Below are 23,110 nucleotides of genomic sequence, written 5' to 3'. Positions count from 1 at the left end.
TTTATGTTTTTACGCTTCACATTTATTTTGTAATTATTAATAAGTGATTGATGTGGTGGATTAGCTACCGCTGTGGATTAGCTACCACTGCTGTTAGCTAAGCTAATACAGCGGTGGTGGATTAACTAATTTAAACACCTGCTCTACTGATGATCTGTCAGAGTTGGTGTGTATGTCGCCATTTTTTTTTTTAACTGAACCAAAACACATCACATCTACATGTTGAAGTTGTTAAAGTTAAGCTATCATAAATTGAAATACTTCCCTTTCTCTCGCTATATTTTTACTTAATTAAAACTTTTTCCTGACCTTGTTATCTAGTTTTCATAATGTTGACAACTAGTAGCAAAGCTCTGCGTCCCTTTTTCTGTATCAGACGTACATTTAACACTTAGCATGTTATATTGATAAGTCAACAGCTAAAGCTAATGCTTGTCATAGTCAGCCAGCAGCGTTGTGCCCTGCAGCAGAGAGATGGGGGTGGGGTCACGCTGCAGCAGGTTCATAACTCTTCTACATGCCTGCTGGTCCAGGCTGACCCACTGAGATGTTTTACTGCTGCCATGTTGGACAGGATGAGACAGAAACTGATCCTCCTGTTCCTGCCGTTCCCACGCTTACCGGTTTCTCCTCTGTGTCTTCCTGCAGGATCTGTTGGACGGGTATTCCTGCGCGTGTCCTCAGGGTTTTTACGGAAGGGACTGTGAGATCAGCGCCATGCGGTGCGCAGACGGGCCGTGCTTCAACGGGGGAACCTGCCTGGAGGCCGTTGGCGGCGGCTACAGCTGCCGCTGCCCGGACGGCTTCACCGGCTCCAACTGCGAGAAGCGGCTGGACCAATGCAGCAGCGGGCCCTGCGCTAACGGTACACACCCTCCGTCAGGAACAGAGCCTTCGCTCCAACCATTAATACTCGGATGAATGCATTCATCTGAGTATTGCTTCACACCAACACCTCCAGCTTCTGCTTTGTTCATTACATTCAGTCTGTGGATTCTAGACCCCAAAATCAGAAAAATCAGGAAAATGTTCCTGATTTTTACAGTCAGTGGAATAATTTAGATGGAAGATGTTTTGATCTCAGATTAAAGCAAAGATTGGAAAATCTGCACCACTTAAAGCAGATTAGCATAAATTCAGGAGAGCAACCTGTTTGGGTTTCAGTTGGTCCAGAACCGGACCACCTCTGTGTGACCCGGTTCTGGACCGGTAGGCTCATCACTATAATCATTATAATGAATTTCATGCCAACTAAAACAGGAGGAAAAACCAACCAAAGCAGGTAAGTTGGACGGTGCTCACTGCTGTCGGCCTGCAGCTGAAGGTCCAGAAAGACGGGAAGCAGCGAATCTGGACCGGAACGTCTGCAGGAGGGAAGCCGACCTGCTGACCCGGGCTTGGCTCTGCTAATAATCAATCGATCAAGTTTGTTTGTATAGAACATTTCATCATCAAAGCAGTTTAGAGTGTTTTACGTCATAAAAATACAAAATTTAAAAGTCATTAAAAAACCATTTAGTCAATAATTCAGGAATTAGAGAATCATTTTATTTTGATGAGCGCCATCATGAAAATCATTGATACTCACCAGATTATTGATCAATGTTTCATTGATTATGTTTCCATAGCAACAGGTTTTAGTCTGGTTTATAGGAACTCAGGGTTTCGGCTGTTTCTCAGTTTTCTGGAAGTTTGTTCCAGATCTGTGGTGCATAGAAGCTGAATGCTGCTTCTCCATGTTTGGTTCTGGTTCTGATGCAGAACAGAACCAGAACCAGCAGGTTGATCCAGCAGCAGATCTTTAATCTTTCAGTGATTTATAAACTAGCAGCAGAACCGGGTGGTGTAGAACCAGGCGGTGTCTCTGTCCTCCTGGTTCTAGTCAGAACTCCAGCAGCAGCGTTCTGTTGGTTTATCAGTCAGACCTGCTGCAGGAATCAAAGCCACTAAAGAGAAACTCCTGGTACAGTTGTTGTAAACGAATATTTTAGTAATCGAGTAATCTATTGATTATTCTTACGATTAATCGAGTAATCAGATAAAAGACATTTATAAAATAAAATATTGGTAAATCTGCCATAACAGCAGTGTTACTATCGGATATCAATATCAGTCCAATTTTTCATATTTTTTGTAGTTTAGAAAATTAACCTGTAACAATAATTAACTAGAAAATTAATCAGGTTAATAATAATGAACCTGTTAACTTTCTAAGTTAACTTGAAGAAAAGTTACACAAAGATCTGAAATTCTATTCAATTCAATAAATAAAGAGGCTCACATATACCCGTATAAAAATGTCTTTGCTCCAGTTTTTAGCTCATGTTTTCATCATTAATGGATGAATTCTCACCTGACAAGCTGGAGTGGTTTTGACTGCGGGTGGATTAGAGGCAGGGGTGAAAATAGTTTCAAATTCTTGGAGATACTGTGACAAAAGTATATATATATATAAAAAAATAAAAATTCCCTTCTCACCCACCGCGGGTGGTTCTTATCCTCTGAACTCGGGTCCTCTACCAGAGGCCTGGGAGCTTGAGGGTTCTGCGCAGTATCTTGGCTGTGCCAAGGACTGCACATTTCTGGACTGAGATGTCTGATGTTGTTCCTGGGATCTGTTGTAGCCATTGGTCCAGTTTGGGGGTGACTGCCCCGAGGGCCCCGATGACCACAGATATCTATATCTATCTCTCATCTATCTCTCGATCTATCTCTCGAAATGGGCGAGATATATATATATATATATATATATATATATATATATATATATATATATCGTTGGTTTCAGCTCACCTGTATTAATACCTGCAGCTCTTCCCGCCGTTCGCTCTGAACCAGCAGCTCCTGGAGGAGAAAGGCTGCCGTACTCCAGGCATGGCGCCAGTCATTTTAAGGATGCCTATTGGTTCCCCAAAAGCGATGAAAACCCGAACGTTACTATCAATCCATAAAATCCCCACGGGCCGAACTTGAACATTGCACTTTATGCCGCTAACACTTAGCTTTCATCAACAACTCAGAGGAGGAAGTCAGAGCTCCGCGCAACGCAAATAATGTCCCGGCCGGAACACGGCGCGCTAAATAATAAAACATAAATTAACGAAGCTTCGAGGCAGGTACATTTTCCTCGAGGAATTTTAATAATTGAGTTACTAGAATCATTCGAGGAATCGCTTCAGCCCCAACCAGCCTGGATGAGTTTCTGATCTGAGGCTTTAGAAACCAGGATCCTTTAGTTGTTACAAAGTCACTGATTTCGTTTTGCTTCATCTTTTCTTTTCCTGGTGTCACTTTGGGGCAGAACTCATGAAGTCTGAATGTGTTATCCTCTGCGTCGTCATGGTAACTGATCTTATTTCCTGCTGTAGCCTGAGCCAGTGGGAGCTTATTGAACCAGAGGGTCCTAGGATGGAGCCTTGGGGAACCCCACAGGTGACCTCTGACCTCTTGATGAGACGGTTCCTGTTGAAACAGAGAAATCCCAGTTCTTCATGTCGGACTGGAACCACTTGAGTTCTGGACCGGAGAGTCCGACCCAGTTCTCCAGTTGGTTCAGTGATATGATCAACACTGAGGTCCAACAGAACCAGAACCAGAACCAGCTCTGTGGTTGTTCCACCGTTTGTGTTTATATGGATGTCATTGAAGCCTTTCTGTATTTTTGTATTTATTTATTTCAAACAGGTTTAAAAACAAGAGAAGCAGCAACTAGTGGCACAGAGGAAACCAGTGGCTCCAAAACCGGGAACAGAATGAAATACGACCTACTGACTCAATGAATATTAACCATGTTATAATATTCTCATGCCTGTTCAATATACTGTGCTAAAGAGCCAACAATAAATAATTTTACAAAGACAAGATGGTTACAAAGTATCATGAGTCAATAAAAAGTACGGCTGATACTAACAGTAGCGATGAAATACAGCTGGTTGCAGGTCAGGCGGTTCAGGATGTGGGATTCTGTCAACTGTTATAAACCGTTTATATTTTTCTTTATTATTTCTAAGAACGCTTCCCCCGCATATGTTAGGGTGCAGTAGAGCCGTTGTAAATGATTACTTTAGTAATCTATTTATGATGACGATTAATCGAGTACAAATTTGACAAAATAAAATATTGCTAAGTACTGCCATAACAGCAGCATTACTATTGGATATCAACATCGGAAGATTTCTCATATTTGATCATCGCTATTACTTTTCTGTAATTTATAAAATTAACTTGTAACAATAAGAAAATTCTAGAGCAATCTGAAATCATATTCACTTTAATGACAAAGAGGCAGGCTCAGAAAAATATTTGTAAAAAGAAATGTCTAAACTCCAGTTTTTAGCTCATGTCTTCATCTTCAGCCAGTTCAATAGATCAACTCTCTTCTTGTTCTTGTTGCCATTTGACTCCTTCGTTTATCACAGAAACATCTGCCACCACGTGCCGCCATGATGCGCCGCCACTCCCGTTTGTTTAGACCAGGATGATATGAAATTCATTTTCCAGGTCGTCCATAAAGCTACACTTTTGCTAATCATCAACTTCAGCAGCAGTGCTCAGTTCATGGGCTCACCTGCATGAACACACCTGAACCGGCAGCTCCAGGAGGAGAACGGCTTATTGATCCCCGACAAACAATAAAAACCCAAACATCATCATCAATCGATAAAATCCTCCCAGGCCAAACTTCAACATTGGATGCTATGCTGCTAACACTTAGCACTTAGCAACAACTCACAGGTGGAAGTGAGAGCGCCGCCCGGCGCGATGAGCAATAAAACACAACTTCAGGAAGGCAGATCAGTTTTCCTTGAGGAATTTTAATAATCGAGGAACTCGAATCGTTCGAGGAATTGTTTCAACCCCACTGTAGAGTGATAACTACACAGTCTTTCTTTAATGGGAGCGATGGAGTCAGTGATGTGAGTTTCTACCAGCTGATAAACATGGTTACTGTTTAAGGGTGAAGAGGAAGAGTAGATTTGATTAAATGTTTCTGCTGTGTTGTCTGTGAAAGAAGGTTTTGTAACAGCAACTGTTTGGTTAAACGGGTTAACGGATAAAATCCTTTAAAAGATAACAGACGTGATCAGACATCAGTTACAGACGTTGGAAATATTCACATCCTGGCTGATAATCAGGTCCGGTGTGTGTTGGATGTGTAACATGTTGAATTAAACCAAAATGATGAAGAATATCGCAGCTTTTTTACCGCTTGTCTACAGACTCCTCAACATGAAATCCCCAACATGTCAGGATCTGTGTTTTTCTGTGTTTAGAGTTTTCTGTGTCCTTAGTCTCTTCGTTGTCCTGTCCTCCCCTTGATTGTTCCCAGGTGTGTCTCGTTTCCGTGATTACCCTCCCGTGTATTTAACTCCACCTGTGTTCCTTGTTCCTCGTCGGGTCCTCGTCTATGTCAACGTCAATGTCCAGTCTAGTCGTCCTCAGTGTTTCCTTGTGCCTGTTGCTTGTTACTGGACTTATTTACCATTAAAATCATCATTTTCATCTTACCTGGGTCCGCTGCCTCTGCCTCACCACTCCACCACACCGCTTCATGACACAACAATTATTATGAATACTAGATAGTCATAATCAATGCATAACAGATTAAAGCTCATGAAGCTCAATGAAGAAATTTTCCATGTGTTTTGGAGTTTTGTATAAAGTTTATGTCAGAGTTTGTTTCTGGCTTTTTACCTCAATTCCCAGATATTTAAAAGAAGTGAATTGAATTTAGGAAACTTGTATATATTGAGGCCACGCCTCCTCCTCTTTTATGTTTTCTATTCTCACATTAAATCAGGAGGCGCCGACTCAGTTTTGGCATCCAACCATGTTTCTGTCAGAAATCAATATGCTGAGTGATGGAGGCGTTTCCTGATTTTGCTAATAATGATATTTGATTTATCAGCCAGTTTCAGTGAATTGAGGCAGATAATTTGAAGTTGCTTTAGACGGGATAAATCTGAGGTTTAGTTTTCCTGTTAGTGTCCCGAAGCTGCTGTCTGGACCCGGCCTCATACCGCTGATACCAGAGCCGTGGACCCTCTGGTGAATCAGAACCGGGTGGTTCTGATGAAGTAAGGTCTGCTCTGTCATCACTAAGAAGAGAAGTGCTCAGCAGAAGTTGGTTGTTCATTTTATCCGTGAGTTTAAGGAACTGGGATCCAGGAGAAGATGTTCCCTGTGAGGTGGGACTTAATGAAGGAGTGGAGGAGCTGAGAGGGTCGGGAGGAGAGGGACCGGTCGCTCCGTCTCCAGTCCATGTTTTCCCAGTTTGTGTTGGAATAGTTTGCTCCTGATGTGCAGTATTGGTCCACTGATAAACTTCTTCAGTTTCAGTTTTCAAATTGTGCTCAGAAGATAAGTAAAGTCATTTTTCAGAATTTCAGAATTTTGTTTGGTCAGATTATTATCTCCAACATGAACGATTTCAGTATTGGGCTGATCAGCTGATCAGTGTGTCATTGGGGAAGTTCAGCTTTATTTGTATCACATTTCAGCAGCAAGGCGGTTCAACGAGCTCTACATAAAAAAAAACACCAAATTACAAAGTTCTAAAGAAAACGTCGTCCTGTCAACAACTGAGCAAACATGACATGTTGATGAGTGACATCATCAAAACCACAGAAATATGTTGATATGAAATATGTCAAAATCAACCAAATTATGTTTCCATAGCAACTGGTTTCAGTCTGGATTAAAGGAACTCAGGCTTTCAGCTGGTTTTCAGTTTTCTGGAAGTTTGTTCCAGATCTGTGGTGCATAGAAGCTGAATGCTGCTTCTCCATGTTTGGTTCTGGTTCTGATGCAGAACAGAACCAGAACCAGAACCAGCAGGTTGATCCAGCAGCAGATCTTTAATCTTTCAGTGATTTATAAACTAGCAGCAGATTAAAGTCTCAGTGAAGGAATGTAGAACTAGATGGTGTAGAACCAGGTGGTGTCTCTATCCTCCTGGTTTTAGTCAGAACTCCAGCAGCAGCGTTCTGGATCGTTGGGTTGTCAATCAGACCTGTGAAGACGCTGCTGCAGGAATCAAAGCCACTAAAGAGAAACTAAAGCCTGGATGAGTTTCTCTGATCTGAGACTTTAGAAATGCAGAATACTTTAGTTGTGTTAGAAAGTGACTGATTTCGTTCTCCGTCCCGGACAATAAGTACGTTTGGTTCATTTTTTCTTTTCCTGGTGTCACTTTAGGTCTCGATGAACTCATGAAGTCTGAATCTGTTACGTAAAGCTGTTATCATCTGCGTCGTCATGGTAACTGATCTTATTTCCTGCTATAGCCTGAGTCAGTGGAAGCACATAGATATTGAATCAGAGGGTTCTAGGATGGAGCCTTGGGGAACCCCACATGTGACCTCTGACGTTTCCTATTGAAGTAGAGAAATCCCGGTTCTTTATGTTGAACCAGGCCCGGCAGGCTTTGGGGCACATTGGGGTGTTTTGGGGGCATTGGGTGGTTTTGTTGAGCACTGGGGTGTTTGTGGGGTTTTGTGAACATTGAAGGGTTTTGGGGAGCATTGGGGCTTTTTCTCCGCCCACAGAGTCAGCCAGGCCCTCCGTGGACTGGAAGCTGTTTCTTTCATTTTTACCTCAGAGTGGCCATCTTTCTATTATTCCTATCTTGATTTGATACAGTAGAGGCTCCCACACTTCCCTTATCTGTGTTTTTATGAGCCGCCTTTAAACGCAACATGAGCGCTAAGATGCTCATGCCGGTTTTAGACCTGCTGCTGCTGTGCAGAGACAGGTGTGTGTTAGAATCATGGCAGCAAAAGACAAAAACCTTTGTACAGAGTTTTTCCTAGAAGCTAACCGTTGATAGCTGATTAATGCCGCTGGATACAGCTGATGTTAGCTACATGACGACTAGCTAATGTTAGCTACATGACCACTAGCTAATGTTAGCTACCTGATGACTAGTTAATGTTAGCTATATGACCACTAGCTAATGTTATCTACATGACGGCTACCTAATGTTAGCTCCCTGATGACTAGCTAATGTTAGCTACATGACCACTAGCTAATGTTAGCTACCTGATGACTAGCTAATGTTAGCTACATGACGGCTACCTAATGTTAGCTACCTGATGACTAGCTAATGTTAGCTACATGACGACTAGCTAATGTTAGCTACCTGATGACTAGCCAAGGCCAATATATCTTGATGTGCTTGTTAACAAGAACAGGCTACAGGTATTATTAACTATGTTCGAATGTGGGTGTGCTGGTTACATTTACTTTAGTAACGTCTGGAAAAAAATGACTGATAAGAGTTTTACTGCTTTGTAATTTTTTCTTTTACTTGATTATTATTTATTCTCTTATTTGAGTATATTGATTTTGCATTTAAAGAAATAGACTTCAGAGATTGGACCTGTCAACAACTGGTTGGCAGGTCCAATTGTAACTTGAGTAATTAGGTTACAATAGATTCTTAGGTTAGCTCATTAGCATGAGCTAATGTTTATTTAGGTCAAGTCAAGGTTTATTTCTGTAGCACATTTCCAACAGCCTCAGCCAATCAAAGCGCTTCACAACGAACATCATATGTAGATAAATGATGAAATAGAAATAAAATTAAATTTAGTAAAAATAATGAGCCAAATATTAAACTGGCAGATTCAAAAGCTAATAGTTTGAATAAAACCCAAACAATATAGAGTTTTCCCTCCTTTTCTCTTTAGCCGAGTTTCAGCCAGAGGGAGACGATCCACAGATTCTCTGTCTGCTTCCATCCTGGCTTCAGGGACAGACGGTAAAAGCTCAGGGTTCTGGTGGGCTGCAGGCTGCTGGAGCTCACTTCAGTACCAAGGACCCAAAACACTTAAAAACTATCAATAAGACCTTAAATTTGATCCTAAAGCAGCAGGGAGCCAGCGAAGGGTTTGTGAAACCGGGGCCACAGATTCACCTCCTGGTTTTGGTCAGCAGACCAGCTGCAGCATTTTGTTTGCTCTGCTCCAACCCTGAGTACAAAGAGTTAAATAATCTAAATGTGATGAATGATTGGATCAAAATCAGGCAGAGGAAGATCAGATTTGATCTTAGCAAGGATCCTCAGCTGGAAGAAACTGGCCTTGATAGCAGCGCTAACATGCTAATCAAATCTAACACAGGATCAACAATCACACCCAGAGTTTTCACAAATGGACGACAGCAGGATGACGGGGGACCGACCACAGCGTCACGTCCAGCAGAGGACGGCTCTGAACAAACATACAATCTCAGTTTTTATTATTTGGGTTCAGAAAATGTCTGAACATCCTGAAGACGATCCTGGAACATCGGCCCGGCAGACTGGAGGTCATGTTGAGGCAGAAAGATCTGAACGGATCAAGCAGCGAAAGAACCACAATATGCAAATTTAAGCATAATTACTCAACAATTTATACGTCACTGTTTATATCCTTATTGTTTATTTTGCATTAATAAACAAGGTTATTTTATTTGAAATGTTACATAAATGTTTGTGTATTTATATTAAAGGAAAGGCTGGTTTACCCATTGGCCTCCAATGCCGAACTAGTCTGGAACCAGTTGAGTTCTGGACCGGAGAGTCCGACCCAGTTCTCTAGTCGGTTCAGTAACATGATCAACACTGAGGTCCAACAGAACCAGAACCAGCTCTGTGGTTCTGCCATCGTCTGTGTTTATATGGATGTCCTTGAACCCTTTGACTAGGCCGGTCTCAGTGCTGTGGTAACCATGGAAACCAGATTGAAAGCGGCTGCTTAGCCTCTGAAACAGATTTTCCAGTAATGCTACTGATGAACGGGAGGTCAGAGGTCGGCCTGTAACTCTGTTTTTATCAGAAGTTTGATATCTGCTGGTTTTAAAGCCTGGAGGAAAATCAGCTGATGAGCCAGGAGTTTATTGTTCAGGTCAGATGGATGAAGGCTGGACTGTCTGAAGGAAAGGTGTGGGTCGGATATCCAGACAGCAGGAAGAGGAGCTTCATGGGTTCATCATTTCTTCTAAGCTTTTATAATTAAGTGTTGAACTTGATCCATTTTTTGTGGAGTGAATGTTGATATGAGGGACATTTCGGCCCAAAGCTACAACAGGTAGCTGCAGGGATTTGTCTTAGTGACGGATTCTTCCTGTTAGTCGTCAGATCCAAAGTGTGAGATGTTTCTCAGTTCATCTCCCAGAGCTCCAGGTGAGCTGCTTGCTGAAGCACAGAAACAGCATTTATCTCGATATTCACTTCCTGTTGCTCAATCTTCATTTCTCCTGACTGAAGTCCTTTCTCTATCACTGAGCTGGTTGTTGTTTTGAGTCATTAATTTGAACCTGTGTTGAATTCCTCTCCAGTTGATGAATCTTTATCTGCTGATTGAAGTGCATAACATTGCTGGTGTCCCCGTGTCGACCGGAGGCATCTTGACCTGGTTCAGCTTGAAAAAAGCAAAGTCTGGATGGACTTCAGGTTGTTAGAGCTGAACTGATCAGGTCCACAGTGTAAGAGTAGCTATAAGAAATGGGAATAAAAAATAACGTATAAATAACAGGTAGAGAGAGAGCAGGATCAGCTGTTCCTCCTGATGTCACGTCTAGTTAAAAATAACAATAAAATTACTCTACAAGAATACAATAGTGTAAATAGTGATCAATAGGCCACCAATCATAATCGACTGATTTCTGTGAAAAAGTGTATGATCGGTGATCTGTGATTACCGATCACGGTCTCTTGTTGCCAATCACTAAAACTGATCGCCTGTTTCTCCCTTCTCAGCCTGCGGCTGATCTCCTCCTTCCTTCTCGCTGCGCAGCAACAAATCCGAGAAGAACCTCGCTGCAGCAAACAGGAAGGGCGGAACGGACCGCTGTCAGTCTCAGACCTTATTTTAAATGGGACCATTGCACTCCGGAAGTGGAGGGGGCGCTATTTCCTATATTATCCACGGTCTCCCGTTTTTATTTTCTTTTGAAATCTGTGATATATCTTCACCTTTAGGAAGGATTTTCACTCTCAGCATTAATTTGAACTTCTCTCTTTTATTTACTTCAGCGCAGCTCACAGTTTTTAACACATTCTGTAGCTTTCTGTGAACTTCTATATTGGCTTCTTAGTCGCATCTTTTCGGGCCTGATACTGCCTCTAGTGGCGTGGGGTGGTAACACAGCTAATATAATTACATTACTAAATCAGAATACCACAAAGTCTTTATTATTTATTATTAATTATGGCATTACTGGAAGTTTAAAAATAAACTCCTTTACAAAAGAACATACCTTTTCATTCCTTTAGGAAGTAGAGCTAATTAAATGACATAAACAAAACCTGAAAGTGATTCCAGTTTCACTTGATGACCAACCTGTTGAAACTGTGGCTAATTTTAAATTCCTCAGGTCATTCCTGGACAGTCAGTTGAATTTTGCTGAAAACACTGACTATATTTTTAATAAATGTTTTCAGAGACTGTTGTTAGAGGTTGTTTAGTTAAAATGTTAAAACTTTACATTTTAACTTGACTTCTAACTCAACTCAAGTTTTAACTGTTGAGTGTTTTAACTTTTCATATTTTCAGCTGGTTTGGTCACATGAGCTGCAGACTAACAGACAATCTTTTAAGAAAACTTTCAATGGCAGGTAAAACAGCAGGTAATAGTTTGAGCTCATGAAGGCCTTATTGTTTTCCTCTGATAACTATAGAACGTTGATTAGAAGTCATTTATTGACAGTGCAATAATTATTCTTCACCAAACTAAATGATAATATTTACCTGTAGCATCCAAAGTGTTTTACTCAATGTACAAATTATTGATATTGTGATTCTATGAAAGTTTTATTTTATTGTTTTAGAGTCGAAGAAAAATTACCACGTGGATAGTCTAAATAGTTTAACCATATTTTTTCCTATATAAAAGAATCTACCAACGAAACGTCTCAGAATAAGATGGCACAGAAAAAATAAAAATGTGAATTTTTGCTTGTATCTGTTTAACAATCTGGGTTGTTCTTCTACTGTACCAAATTCATTTGTTTGTTATCGACTGTTGCTCAATTAAATTTCTAATGTATACATTGTAAATGGTATTTTTATTCTAGTAGTTAATGTTGTTTTTCATGTCTTATTTCTTTTGTTGCTCCTATAATCGATGGAGATACTGCATATAGATATTATTTATAATGTATGAAGGTATTGTTTATGTCATTTAATTAGCTCTACATCCTGAAGAAACTGGAAAAATGTGGTGTTTTATAAGATAATTTATCTTTTATGTTGCCAGTAATGGCGAAATTAATATGAAATATTAAAGACTTTGTGGTATTCTCGTTTAGTGACGTAATTATATTAGCTGTGTTACCACCCCACGCCACTAGAGGCAGTATCAGGCCCGAAAAGATGCGACTAAGAAGCCAATATAGAAGTTCACAGAAAGCTACAGAATGTGTTAAAAACTGTGAGCTGCGCTGAAGTAAATAAAAGAGAGAAGTTCAAATTCATGCTGAGTGAAAATCCTTCCTAAAGGTGAAGATATATCACAGATTTCAAAAGAAAATAAAAACGGGAGACCGCGGATAATATAGGAAATAGCGCCCCCTTCACTTCCGGAGTGCAATGGTCCCATTTAAAATAAGGTCTGAGACTGACAGCGGTCCGTCCCGCCCTTCCTGTTTGCTGCAGCGAGGTGGACTTGACAAATCCCGTAGTGAGGAGTTTTAACTTAACGCTCAGAGTGAATGGAGACGTTTGCGTGTTGCGGTGGAAAATGACCTCGGCGGTGAAGCTCGTCAAAATGCATCAACACAACAAACCTAATATAACATTTAAAAAACAAACACTTGACGGAGTTTGGCTACATCGAGGCTCAACGCAGGAAGAAGACAAACAGATAGCAGGTAAAGCAGCACAGCTACCAACACGATTAGCACGACGGTCAGAAAGCTAAACAGATAACCCGAACAATCATTCAAGTCAACAGGCTGCGGAGTGAGACGCTGGTTCTGCTCCGGCTGTTGGACCGCCGCTACTGCTGGTGATGTTTCACAGACGGAGCCGCTGAACCTCCAGACAGTGAACTCTCACACCGAGCAGCTGCTGAGAGCTGCAGCAGGAAACTTAAACACAAAAGATTTTACATACGTATTAAAACCTTCGCTGTCCTAACATAAGACAATCTCTGAAAAAAATATTGAACTCCTCTGCCTCCTCCTGTGTTCCCAGAATTACTGAGCTAGGATAGAAACAACCAATCAGAGTATTAGTCAGCTAGCCAATCAGAACCAGCATTAACCAGCTAGCCAATACGACAGGTGCTGCTTTTCATTGGCTGATGCCCATTCTAAGTGGTCACGTGCGTGGCCACAAACACACTTAGCTTCCCGTTAGCTAAGTAATGGCAGAACTGATACAACTGCTACACAGTCTTACGTTAGCTAAACAGATCAATATGCAATTTGTACTGTATCTCAGTTGTCCCCAACCACCGGGCCGCGCAAGAAATAATGAACTGCTTCCGGATCTTTTGTTTTGAAAATCCTAAACCGGATTTTACCGGTTACGTCTTGTCAAAATTGAGCCTATGGGCTCTATGCACCTCAGCTTCCTCATTCGGGGAAAAGCGGCTCAATCTTTTCCGATCTATTGAAAAAGGCTCTTTACACTGGTTGTGTCCAAGGTAACAATTAATGATGAACATCGATCTGAAGCCCCGACAATAAGCTGGAGAAAGGTTTTAAGATGTTCGCCTCGTTATACGAAGGTGAGTTTTACTTTAAACTTTGTGGCTAACATTAGCTTTAGCTTATGCTAGACATTTTTCTTGTAAAAATGTGCTATTTAAGTATAAACATTTTTCATCATTCATTAACGGACAATGTTTTTACCTTGTGTTCAAGTATATTACGTGGTTTATTGTCGTTAGTGTCAGAGACCAAGTAACGGGGATTTTACGGTTCAGGCTTTTTGCTTCTGCAGCCTGAGGAACAACAAGCCCATAGCTTAACAGTAGAGCAGCTCTGGTGTCGGAGTTCTAGTTCAGCTGACTGTTCAGGTTTAAAGTTGTTGCTTTTAGAAAAATATGGCCGTGTTCCTTAAAGTCTCTGTGTTATTTCGCTTTATTAGTTTTGCATGTTTCTTGTGAAGCAGGACGGTGTTTCCAGCAGTGTGTACAGGCGGATCAGTAGCTCGGCTGTCTGGCTCTGGTCTGCTCTCTGGTTCCCATAAACTCTTTCAGGCTGAATACAGAAGTGATTCCATGGAAATAACACAGGAGGCTCCTTTACCTTCTGCTTTAGGCTGAAGAAGTTGATCTGGAGTGAAGTGAAGGCTGTAAACTTTGCTGTGCTGCGTTAGCTTTAACTGGTAGCGACGGATATTTACAAGCCACCATCTTCTTTGTTTTTTTTTTACCCCTTCCGGGGGTCTTTTGTGGGCTCTAGTGTCCCTTTTTACGAAAGTAGGCTGACAGGAATGGGGAAGGAGAGGAGGGAAGACATGCGGCAAATATCGCCGGGTCGGGAGTCGAACCCGTGACGGCCGCGTCAAGGACTCAAGGCCTCCAAATATGGGTCGCGCCAACCCCTACGCCACCACGGCACGCCCCGCCACCGTCTTCTTAATTCAGGACTGTTTGGAAATCCATGATAACTTAAAAGCCCATTATATTAGGAAGACAGCAAAGTGCATAGTATTGATTTATTTGCGTCTGAAATATAACTTTGTCTTTTCTAGCTGTCATGGTAACTCAAAGCGGAAAAAAAAGGAGCCGCATTTGCGCATGCGGTTGTGACGTCAGCGCGGCAGGTGCAAAGAGCCCATTTACAGCAGAATGAGTAACAAAACAACATCAGAGTACTGCGCGCATCGGAGTACCCCCCCACCCAAACAGCATCGATACTTACCCCCCACTCCCCTCGCGAAGGGCTGACCGGTCCGTGCGACTAAGAAGGTTGGGGACCGATGCTGTATCTGACATACACTAAAGATTTTATTTGAGCAGAAAAGGCTTTGGACTAAACTGTTGCTCATGTTAGCCACGTTAGCACCAAGTACAGTGTATCAGGTCTAGGCACACTCAAACATTTCAACAAACCACAGGAATCACCCACTGATTTCAAAAGTAGCCTACAAAACGATGAATGCCCGACTTACCCAGCCTGGCAAGAACAACAGGCATCAGTGATCTTGTCCACAGCTATACTGATGTAGAGGGTGTGTGGATCTGCCGTTTTCCTCATGGAGCAAAAGCATTTTGCTGTGACTCTCAATGTTGGAGGCGTCGCGAGGCTCAAACACCTTGATCTCATCCAACAAGGATGACATGAACTTGTTAGTTCATCTGTATTGTAGCAGCTGATATATTGTGAAGATCCTGTAGAAATGATGCACTAATGGAGTCAGAAATACACTGCAGAGAATCAGTCCGAGTGGAAGACGCCATGTTTACATAGAAACAACGCGCCGCCAGGCTTTGTTTGGGAGACTTGAGGCCACGTGGGATTTTCTGGGTCGGTTGTGGGCGGAGCTTGGTAAGGTCCATCAGAGCCAGCATTACTCAGCTAGCCAATCAGAGCCAGCATTAATCAGCTAGCCAATCTGAGCATTAGTCGGCTAGCCAATCAGAGCCAGCATTAATCAGCTAGCCAATCTGAGCATTAGTCGGCTAGCCAATCAGAGCCAGCATTAGTCAACTAGCTTCAGCTAATCAGGAAGTTTTGATTCAGTAACTTGTTTATTTTAATCAACCTGCATTTGACTTTAATGAATGTTTCCTTTTTTGTTGACATTATTTGATATCTGAGTTGTGAGATTTATTTGACTCCTATAATTTATGGCTGAGAGCCTTAAATTATTATTAATTATTATTTTACTGATTGGAGGTTTGTCAGTCCTTTTTACTGAACAGCTGCTGTTTTGTGCCTGCAAGTATTTTTGCATGTTTTTGTCTAAATTAGGTGAATTTATTGCCGGATCGTTTTCCATTTGCCATAGTATCATTTATACCTAAAGTGAAAAATGAACAGCCAATCCAGGTGATTGGCAGAGATTGGCCCTTATGGGTGATCGGAACCAGACATGGGCTGCAAAGAACCTGACCGGATCATCCCTAGTCTATAAATATATATATATATATATATATATTTGGACTGGAAACCCCGGGATCAAAGTGGGAAACACCCCCAAAGGTGGCGGAGAACGCCAGAGCTAAGATCCTGTGGGACTTCCAGATCCAGACAGACAAAATGGTAATGGCGAACCAACCAGACATTGTCGTAGTGGATAAACAACAGAGGAAAGCCGTTGTGATAGATGTAGCAATACCAAGCGACTGCAACATCAGGAAAAAGGAGCATGAGAAACTAGAGAAATACCAGGGCCTCAGGGAGGAACTGGAGAGGGCCTGGAAGGTGAAGACCACAGTGGTGCCTGTGGTCATCGGGGCCCTCGGGGCAGTCACCCCCAAACTGGACCAATGGCTACAACAGATCCCAGGAACAACATCAGACATCTCAGTCCAGAAATGTGCAGTCCTTGGCACAGCCAAGATACTGCGCAGAACCCTCAAGCTCCCAGGCCTCTGGTAGAGGACCCGAGTTCAGAGGATAAGAACCACCCGCGGTGGGTGAGAAGGGAATTTTTTATATATATATATACGTGCGGTGAGGTTCATAGCTGGTGAAGCACTGACTTAATCATATTTACAAATGTAGACCCCCTGCATGTTATTGTTTACATACGGAAATTTTGTGCATGCGAACAACGCTGGAGGGCTAAAAGACAATACTTTCATATGCCATCTATAACTGCGCTGCCGCGGTAGAATAATTCTGTTAACTCAATGAAACTTTAAAATATAGATATTATTAATTTAGTGCTGTGCTCCACAGCAAAGGGGAAACCCGCAGAAGTACAACTCAAAACCACCTTTTCTCGCTCTCTGTATCGGTCAAGCTACACATTAGACTTGTGGCGTGTAGCTTCACTTATTTACTGTATGGCTAGCTCGCTTTCTCTTACTCTGCAGTTGTGGAGTCACAATGTCTGGGATCATGAGCGCCCCCTGCCATGAGGCCAGAGAACTGCCTGCCTCGCCTCAAATCTGTTCTCTAATTTCTGATCGCTGCTCATCAGTTACATACACAGTTGGTGACAAAAAACACTGAACATTATATACATAAGCTAAATTATGGAAAATCAGTTCATGTATTAAATGTTTTTTAACCATTTTATTGGCGAGGTACAGACAGGAGGAACATGCTCTCATAGAATGGAAGTTAGCGAGAGGTTGATCAACTGCAGAGTAAGAGGCTGCAACAGCAAGCTAGCCATACAGTAAAGTCAAGTCAGTGAATTTCCCATTGAAATGCTTTGCTTCTGAGCATTTGAATGGGAAAATGTGAAAATTCAGCGATTTTGAAGGAAAAATGATCAACATTTGTTAAGCTAAATAAAAAATAAATACTTTATAGTACAAGACACAGGATGAAAATAGCTATATAAACGATCTGATCATATCTTATTTTTCCATGATGACAGGTGAGGCTCTGCCTCCTCAGACCACACGTCACTGATTATTTTATATATATATATTTATATATATTTGTATAAGCAGCTTTATTAAAGACACAAATAGGTCCATAGAAAAATAATACTAATAATTTAAAATATTAAAAAAATTAATCACATAAAAAGATAATTATCACATGTACAAGTCACTGATTTACAGAAAGCCCAGACCGCTATGATCCCACGTTTTGGACTTGGACCTGACTGAGCTTTGAGAGATATCTGTTAGTATCTGGATGATGTTGTTTGTAGAGACACGTAAGCTCCACATAAACCTGTACATGAGGTTTCATAAGACAGCATAAAAAGTAAAATAACTGACTAGCACTAGTCCTGTGGTTCCCAAAGTGTGGGGCGCCCCCTAGGGGCCGGGAAGCGGTATGGATGAATGAAAAATAAACCAGTTACACAAAAGTGTTTCACTGTAAAGATGGTTTGTAGTTTGTTTTGTTGCAACCTGAAGTGTGAAATATGGAGTCTGAAAACAAAATATGTGTGTAGGTTTATGTCTTGTTGAACGATGTTTGTGCCAGTTGATTTCTTTTTTGTTTTGTGGGGGGGGTTTACTGTAATTCATACAGGGGCCCAGAAGAAAATCTTTGGGAACCAATGTTCTAGTCCATCTCGGCATCCTAAGCAGCATCCTCATTCAGTCATCGTATGCCACTTTGAGTTTCTGTTAACTTCTTTATACTGTCTCCATAAGAGAGCCGTATACAGAGGAATGAAAGAACCACTTTCACTGAGACACAACGTCCAGCATGATGGCTCGTGTATTCATTAAACGATGTTAATCTCCATATCATTAGTCAGTTATATAATGTTAGTTGTATAATGTACACTCTCTAAGGAAAACACCAGATAAGGAGAAGTCAGGAAATATGAACTTCTGATCCTCCTTGGTTCTTATAATCATAATGTTACTTTTCAATGCATTGTACACAAGTATTGCTGACCAGATTATGAGCAGGTCCTCAATAATTGTTGAAGACCAGAACTACAAGGACTAAAAATAACTAAATCATTAGCATACATGAGATGGTTAATTATGGTCCCACCAACAACACATCCTGTCCCACAGTGCTGCAGCCACTTTGATAAATCATCCATATATACATTAAACAGAAGAGGAGACAAAATACTCACCTGTCTAACCCTGTTCCTTATTTTAAAAGGAGCTGACACATAGTAACCCCAATTTATGTACATTAACTGATGCATGCACCAAAAGGACAAAACTCTAGCAACAGATCTGGGGATCCAGATCTGTTGTTAGATAGATCTAGCAATAGATCTATCTCACCTCTCACTCTGTTGTGTAGCTTATAAAATAACTTTTCATGATTAACCCGATCAAAACTCTTCAAGACATCAATAAAACACATAAAAATTGTAGAGTTGTGCCAAATCTAAAATCTCTTTTAAAGCAAAGAGACACATGTCTGTGCCATGCTGTGATTTAAAACCAAACTGGTTATCTGAAGTAAGTAGAAAATGTTCTATCTTACTTAATATAATCTTCTCCAGAACCTTGGATAGTATACTGGCTAAAGCTGTGGGCCGATAATTATCCCTGTTATTTATTTTTCCAGCTTTATCCTTTATAATAGGCACTAATATAGCAGCTAAAAGTGAATCAGGTGAAATGCCACGGACTAAAAACCCAGTAAAACACAGAGCAAGCAAAGGAAAGAGTTTTCTGCTTGAACATTTGAAGTGCCCTGCAGACATCTCATCCACACCACAGGCCTTATTGTTCTCTAGGATCATGACTGCATTATAAATTTATTAACCTGAAACTTTCACGTCTTCATCATGACCTCATCATGTCCGCCATAAACGGGGAGCTTTTTACACAGTTAAGTAGTTCATAATTATAGTTAATAATAATGCTTCTTAATTATACCATGTAGAGGGTTTTTACAGATAATATCACAACATGCTAGTCCTTTGTTGACATGTCTTCAGCAAACTGTGCAGACGTCAGAAGAGGCTTCCTCCCGGGTGACAGCCATCAGACCAATCTGATGTAGTCTGAGCACTGACCCCTGTCCCCTGTCCCCTGACCTCTTCGATCTCTGCAGCAATGCTGACAGAACCCCTGCACCCATCTTTCAAAGACAGCATCTGGATGTGACTCTGAGCATGTGCTCTCAGCTGCTTTGGATGACCAGCGGAGGTCTGTTCTGAGTGGACCTGCTCTGTAGAAAGCTGGATGATCTTGGCCACTGTGCTGCAGCTCAGTTCCAGGGTGTTAGCAATCCTGCTGCAGCCTTGGTCATCTTCATGTGGCGCAACAATTGGTCTTCTAGGATCCTCAGAGAGTTCTTTGCCATGAGGTGCCATGTTGGACCTTCAGTGACCAGTAGGAGAGAGTGTGAGAGCTGTACTGCAAAACTGAACACACCTGCTCCCTACGCTCAGCTGAGGCCTGGTAACACTAACGAGTCACGTGACATTTTGGAGGGAAAATGACGAGCAGTGCTCAGTTTGGACGTTTAGGGGTGTAGTCTCTTTTGTTGCTGGTGGTTTAGACAGTAATGGCTGTATAGAGTAATTTACATTGTTATATAAGCTGCACACAGACGACTTTTCATTGTGTCATAGTGGCATTTTGTCAGTGTTGTCACCACAGGCGCCGCCAGGAATCTATGACCCATGACAAAAAATTTTATTGTTCCCTTTTTTGCTCACCTTTTTCACTGGGACAGGGGTTAAAGGTTATGCTGGTATCGGGCTTAGAGCTGCTGCTGACTGACTCATCTGTTGTTTAGTGTGGTAAAATGTACAGGGACAAGTTAAATATATGAATTTGTTGTTAACCCCTGACTAGCATCATTCATTAGATGCTAGTGAAATGGAGTCTGTATCTAAGCTAATTATGCTAAATGGTTGATAATCTCACAGTCTATTCACCTTCTGGAGAAAAACTGGGCTATAAATTGACACTCTTGTCTTTTCTCTCTCTCTCTTTGTAAACTTGTTTTTCTTGGCAGCATAGTAACAGCCAGAGCTGTTCTGGTCTCCTGCTCACTGGGAACATTCATGCAGATCCAGAGAGGTTCAGAGCTAATATGAATGTGTGGTCTGGGAGGGGTAACATTTATTTTTTTACTGCTAAAAACACTTTATAAAAACACAATATGAATAATTTTGTAATTGACAGGGCCCCCTAATTTTTTTCTATTTATATAGGAAAAAAAAATAAATATTTTTTTGTGTGGGAGGGCCCCATGTTGGCCAGGGACAATTGGAATTGTCCTAACCTTCCCCCTATGCAGCGTCTCTGGTTGTTCCATGAAAAGATGTACTTAAATATCTGCAGAAGTGTTGGGGGTGTACTCACTTTTGTGCAGGGTTTCCCCCGGTGTATTACAAGCCTGGCGGCCCGCCATGCTTTACTACCCACCACCCCGACCCGCCAGGCCAAGCTTTACTTGTTTTTGTTTTTAGAAAATTAATAAACAAAAAAACCTTTTTTTAATTTAATTTTTTTAAATAATTAATCCAGATTGAAAGTGTCTCTGTTGCTCTGATCGTTTCACTGGCAGAGCAAATTTATTTCTAAAAGATAAGTTTGTAATTGATATATTTAAAGCAGTGAGAGCGGACCAATCACACAGCTGGTGCCTCCGCGCGTTGCTGCTGCTGGATCTCTAAAGTTAACTCGCGCTCCTCCTTTCACTCAAACTGACCTGAATGGATATTTACATCAATCCTCTGTGAGGAATCATGATTTTTTCCAGAGTTTTTGATCAAGGTAGGAGTTTAAACCCACCGTGTTAGCTCTGGTTGCACAGCTCTATGTGAACCGCAGGAATAAACTGTAGTCGCTTTCAGAGGAGCGTCGTTTCCATCTCATCTCGCTGCCCAGCGTGTGGCGCTGTCTGCGCTGTAAAGTTCATGTCTGTGTCCCGGTTGGTCAGAGCGTTAGCGGTTAACGAACCAACGCTAATCTCATCATGCAGGTTCAGCCTGTGAGGAGCTTCACGCTGGTTTTATATTATTTTATTATTATTTTTATATAATTTTTCTGGTTACACGAAGCACCAACCCATAACAAATGTTTTGTCCACTTAGTCAGAGTTAATGAGGGCGGAGATCTGAGAAACTGAAGCAACCAAAACAGTTTCTGTGGCTCTTATTAAAACTCAACAGACAGAAATGTTAGAGCTGCTAAAGCCACATTAGCAGCATTGAATTAAATCTCAGTTTGTTGCTCATCTCTGCTCAGTGCAGCAGATTGAACTCATCCTGCAGGGCCGGTCCAAGGCTGCATGAGGCCTGGGGCAGAATCTGACCTAGGGGCCCCTCTTGCTGCTAAAACCATCAGCACCTCTAACAGCTTCTGGGTTGGATTTAATCTGGGAGAGAGAGAGTAGATTAACTGGCCAACCTGAAAACAATCAGTTATAATTACAGTTTATTCATTTGTATTTGTGAACAAACAGCTCAAACTCACAGCATCAGATTGTTGCTATGGTAACAAAACAATCTAACTATGAAGATTGTTCTTTGATCTTTTACAAAGTAAACCTGCCAGCTCCTTAAAATCGTACATTTAAATGTTAAACAATTTAAAATCTTTTAATTTATGCTGAAACCATTAAATCAAATTCAGCAGCTTTGATCATCTCAATAAATAAATGTTACATTTATGTATCTGTGCTAAAATATCATCATTTATGGCCCCTGAAGCCCTGGGGGCCCGATGGAGCCGCTGACTTCATTTGGATTAAACAGAAGTGAAAATAATTGATATTCATTTTAATTGTGATTTGTTGTTTTTAAGACTAATTGTGGTTTAAATATCGTTTCACTGTCAAAGTTTTCCTGTAACATATAATCAGTAATATTTTTACATTTCCTGTCAACTTAACATCTTTTAATATAAAAACATGGTGGACGCCTCGGCGCCCCGACCGCCGGGCTCAGCAGGTTTACTGGGGGAAACTCTTCTTTTGTGATACACTGTATAAATCAATTAAAAAATTATTTTTGCTTGTTGAAAGAGAATTTGATTCAACTGTTGAACCAAGTGAAGGGATCCCTCACTGAGTGGATGCCCTTTTCCATGTCCCTTGTTAGACGTATCAACTCAATTAAAATTAATATTCTACCCAAATGTCTATACCTTTTTCAGGCATTACCTATTTTTATTCCTAATACTTTTTTTTAATGAATTAGACTTGACTTTTTCGTCTTTCATTTGGCAGGGTAAACATTCAGGGTAAATGCCAAGGCTTCATAAATTACAACTCCAAAAACCTAAACAGCAGGGGGGCTTTGCCTCCCTCAATATCCGGTTTTATTATTGGGCCGCCAACCTTAGAAGCTCAGTGTTTTGGTATTTTTCCTATAACCTGGGTGGCTATGGAGCTACATAGTGGTAACAATCTATCCATCCCTGCCTTCCTCTGTTCCTCACTTTCACTCTCTTCATCTAACCCTGTTTTAAACTCTGCAGTGAAACTCGCTGAAAATATGAGGCCAGTTTAGGAAATACTTTAAACTCCATGATTTTTCCCTCTCAAGTCATTTATATATTTTTGAAACCATCTGTTCAGGATGGGATGCTCCTGGAGTGG

General features: G+C 41.3%; 1 protein-coding gene across 2 annotated transcripts in view; it reads left to right on the top strand.

Annotated features, from left to right (window-relative positions):
* Window positions 1-23,110, top strand: part of LOC102238166 (delta-like protein C) — a 331,023-nt gene that overhangs the window by 206,615 nt on the left and 101,298 nt on the right. For both annotated transcript variants that reach the window (XM_023351150.1, XM_023351151.1), the window contains exon 7: window positions 649-865. In XM_023351150.1, coding sequence (XP_023206918.1) covers window positions 649-865 — 217 coding nt within the window. The remainder of the gene's footprint in view (window positions 1-648; window positions 866-23,110) is intronic.

The sequence above is a fragment of the Xiphophorus maculatus genome, chromosome 18 (genome assembly GCF_002775205.1).
Source record: "Xiphophorus maculatus strain JP 163 A chromosome 18, X_maculatus-5.0-male, whole genome shotgun sequence".
Taxonomy (NCBI): domain Eukaryota; kingdom Metazoa; phylum Chordata; class Actinopteri; order Cyprinodontiformes; family Poeciliidae; genus Xiphophorus; species Xiphophorus maculatus.
This window is presented reverse-complemented; position numbering and strand designations above follow the sequence as displayed.